Source organism: Monodon monoceros, unplaced genomic scaffold (genome assembly GCF_005190385.1).
Source record: "Monodon monoceros isolate NGI ecotype Baffin Bay Population unplaced genomic scaffold, NGI_Narwhal_1 Super_Scaffold_18, whole genome shotgun sequence".
In the NCBI taxonomy this organism is placed as follows: domain Eukaryota; kingdom Metazoa; phylum Chordata; class Mammalia; order Artiodactyla; family Monodontidae; genus Monodon; species Monodon monoceros.
This window is the reverse complement of record NW_021703774.1, coordinates 160,182,012-160,185,837: the sequence shown is the minus strand read 5'-3', so window position 1 is coordinate 160,185,837 and position 3,826 is coordinate 160,182,012. Positions and strand designations below refer to the sequence as shown.

General features: G+C 49.2%; 1 protein-coding gene across 1 annotated transcript in view; it reads left to right on the top strand.

Moving 5' to 3' along the window:
- The first annotated feature begins 3,674 nt into the window (after positions 1-3,674).
- The window catches only part of ZDHHC18 (zinc finger DHHC-type containing 18), a 26,245-nt gene continuing 26,093 nt past the window's right edge, over positions 3,675-3,826 (top strand). Inside the window, exon 1 of the mRNA XM_029228482.1 lies at positions 3,675-3,826. Within this exon, the coding sequence (XP_029084315.1) occupies positions 3,771-3,826 (56 nt within the window). The 5' untranslated portion in view covers positions 3,675-3,770.

The following is a 3,826-nucleotide window of genomic DNA, read 5'->3' as shown; positions in this document are numbered from 1 at the left end:
GAAGTGTTGGTCCCTCCTCTAAGTTCAGAGACACCAGACACCAGCACTAGACTTAGAGGTCTGAGTTTCAGCTCTGTAGGGCCCCTCTTCTTCTTCTTTTTTTTTTTGGCTGCGCCACACAGCATGCGGGATCTTAGGTCCCCAACCAGGGATCAAACCTGCACCCCCTGCAGTGGAAGCAGAGTCTTAACCACTGGACCGCCAGGGAAGTCCAGGGCCCGTCTTCTAAGTTTTAGTAATTCCAAACTCTTTCCTTTGTTCTCCTAGCCCTAGGAGTTATAGATGCTTCCTGCTGTTGCTGCCTTCATGGTATCTGTTTTCTTTTCATCCTTTTAGTTATCTAGTTAACAACTTTATACCTAATTAACCATTCTAACCATTCTTTATGTTAGATTTTCCCCAATGACTGGTGTGGTTTCTGTCTCATTGGCGGGACACTGACTGACACAGAAATTGGAGCTAGGAGGGGTCCCAGGAAACAGACCTCAAAAGATGGGATTAGGGAACTGGTCCGGTTGTGTCATTGGGTTTGAATGTGCTAAAGCTGCTTGTCAATGAGAAACGTGATGCCGCTAATCCACGGCATGCCGTGGCAACATGGTTAATTAAATTATCACCTGTGGTTATTTGTGATGAAGTGCCAACTAAAAAGCAAGTGCCTTGGGGGCCCAAGTGGTTGTTGCACCTGACTGTTATGGCAGTGATGATGACTTACAGGAACTTTGTATGGGAAGAGTTCTTCTGAGTGCATCAGAGTCCTTGCAGAAAGAAAATGACAAGCTTCAGTCTTTAGATTTTTTTGATGTGGACAATTTTTTTAAGTCTTTATTGAATTTGTTACAATATTGCTTCTGTTTTATGTTTTGTTTTTTTTTTTTGGCTGTGAGGCATGTGGGATCTTAGCTCCCTGACCAGGGATCAAACCCACACCCCTTGCATTGGAAGGCGAAATCTTAACCACTGGGCTGCCATGGAAGTCCCAAGCTTGGGTCTTTAAACTCTCGGCTCAAGACATGGTCAGAGAGTCACAGAGCTTCCATGATAGCCATAAAATAATCTCTTATTTCTTGTAGCCACCAGCCTTATTTGCTACAAATAAAACAAAAATATGGTGCATGTTGTAGAATTTCATCAGTTGAATTCAGCCTGACTAAGCCTTTACTGTGATTGAGAAGAAGTGGGACCCTAAAACTTGGAATGGAGACATGTGGTTTGACTCTCTTCTAGGTTCTCAGAGTCTCCTCCATTCTGCCAGCAGATGGAAAGGAGAGCGGAGATCAGCACTTGAGAGTTTTATGGGACAGTCTGTCACTTCCACTCATACTCCATTAGCCAGGATTCAGTACCTCTCTGTAAGAGAGGCTGGGAACTGTGGGTTTTGGTGAGAATGGGTAGGGTATGCCACACTAAATGGGTCACTAGTGACATTTAAGATAGAATTCTTAGGGGAGTTGTAAAAAGTTAAGAAATGATTAAGTGACAGAGAAGTGGTAGCTACTTTTTAATAAGAGTGGCTAATGAGGGAGAAAAAGATAAACCTGAAGCTAGAGTGAGGAGGTAGCCAACACGGAAAGCAGTTTCTGTTGTTGGTTTTTTAGTTTAGTTTTGCATTTTAATTGATAAAGGAGAATTGGGATGCATTTGTAGTCTCAGAGAACAGGAAGAGAGATAGGACATGAGTGGAGGGTTGGCCATGGACAGGATGAGGCCCACATCTTTAAGATGAGAGGAAAGGATTGATACAAATAGAAATTATGAGGTCGAGAGGAGGGTCGCTAACAGTCAAGCAGGATAGTTTTGGTTTCTGTAAAGTGACAAGGAGCAAGAATTAGGGTTGCAAGAAGATCCAGTTGAGGTGGGACAGGAATCTGTATTTGAACCAGTATGTCCAGTTTTGTGAATTTGTTCCACAGCCAAAGAGCAAGAGGGGGGAAGTCCACAATATGGTTCATTCCAAGGTGGGGCTCATCAAATCCAGAATCTTTGGCACCAAGGGCATAGTTCTGTGGCCTCTGTCATGGGTAAAAATTACAGAACCTTGAGGTCATTGTTGCTGTCTTTCTACCCCTCTGCATCGTGTATTCTGACTTCTTAGTCTCTCCTATCCTAGTCTCCAGCTCTCTCTTTTCCTATACTTTTCCTTAGGTTTTCCAGTAACCCCAGTGCGGTGGACAGACCCTAAGGTGAGACTCAGTGATTCCTGCCTGCTGGTATTCACACTTTTGTGTGATCCTCTTGAGTTCAAGTGGGACCTGTGATTTTCTTCTAACCTATAAAATATGGTGAAGGTATTGGGCTGCCACTCCCATTACGTATATGTTACGTTATGTAAAACTCTGTGTTAGCAGACTGGGGCTAGAGATTCTCCTTGTGGGCTTGATGAAGTAAGAGGCCATGTTGTAGAAGCCCACGTGGCAAGGAACTGTGGTAATCTCAAGGAACTGCAGATGGCCTCTGAAACCTCAGGGAGGCCTTTGGGTGACAGCCAGGCCCTCAGTCAGACAGTCACAAGGAAATAAGTTCCGCCCACAAAGCCTGAGTGGGTTTGCAGGTATTTTCTTCCCCAGTTGAGTCCCCAGATGAGCATGCAGCCTTGCTGACATCTTGATTGCAGCCTTCTGAGACTAAGCAAAGGGCTCAGCTAAGCAGTCCCAGTGCTCCTGACCTGGAACCTGTGAGATATAACGTGTGTTGTTTTAAGTCACTAAATTTGTGGTAATTTGTTACACAGCAACAGAAAAATAATACACCCAGAATTCCTGAAAAACCCTGGGGCTGGGGCTTCCCTGGTGGCTCAGTTTTTAAGAATCCACCTGCCAGTGCAGGGGACACAGGTTCGATCCCTGGTCTGGGAAGATCCCACATGCTGTGGAGCAACTAAGCCCGTGTGCCACAACTACTGAAGCCAGTGCACCTAGAGCCCAGGCTCCGCAACAAGAGAAGCCACCACAATGAGAAGCCCATGCACCACAACGAAGAGTAGCCCCCGCTCGCTGCAACCAGAAAAAGCCCACGCGCAGCAAAGAAGACCCAACACAACCAAAAATAAATCAATAAAATAAAAAACAAACAAACAAAAAAACACTGGGGCCCTGTGGCATCAACCTTGCATTAGGTGATAGGAATACCTGGGTCTGGGTCCAGGTCACAGAGCTGGGTGAGGGAGGACAGGATGTGCCACACATACCCCTTGGACACTTTGAACTTCAACACAGTAATTAACAGGCCCCTGGCTTTCAAAGCAGATTGTATCCCCATCCCCACCCCTGCTGGCCCCCCAAAATGCCTGTCCATTAGGTAGGTCATCAGAGATGGGTGAAGCCTGGCCCTGGAAATACAGATTGCCAGAAGTAGTTCACGAAATCCACCTCTCAAATCTCGGCGCTCGGCACGGCGCCCGGAATACAGCGGACGCCCAACAAATGGTTTGATTGCAAAAGAACAGAAAGAGTCCTGGAGCGCGCCTCTGCTGCCCCGTCATTGTGCAGCAGGGATCGGGGCGGCCGGGGATTGGTTGGGGCCCTGCAGCGGGTCAGGACCCGGCCGCGGGGCCCGAGCGCCATCCCAGGCCCAGGCGGAGGGGGCGCTGCGGCGGGAGGCCGCGCGGGGCGGGGCGGGGCGGCGATGGGGCCGCCCCCTGCGAGCGAGCGCCGCGCGCCCCCGCCCCTGCCGCCGCCACCGACACCGCTAGCAGCTTCTCCGCTCCGCCTCGGCCCTGGTGCGGCCCGGCCGGCCCGCGGGGTGCAGAGCCGAGGTCCGCGGCCGACCGCATGAAGGACTGCGAATACCAGCAGATCAGCCCCGGGGCCGCCCCGCCGCCCGCCTC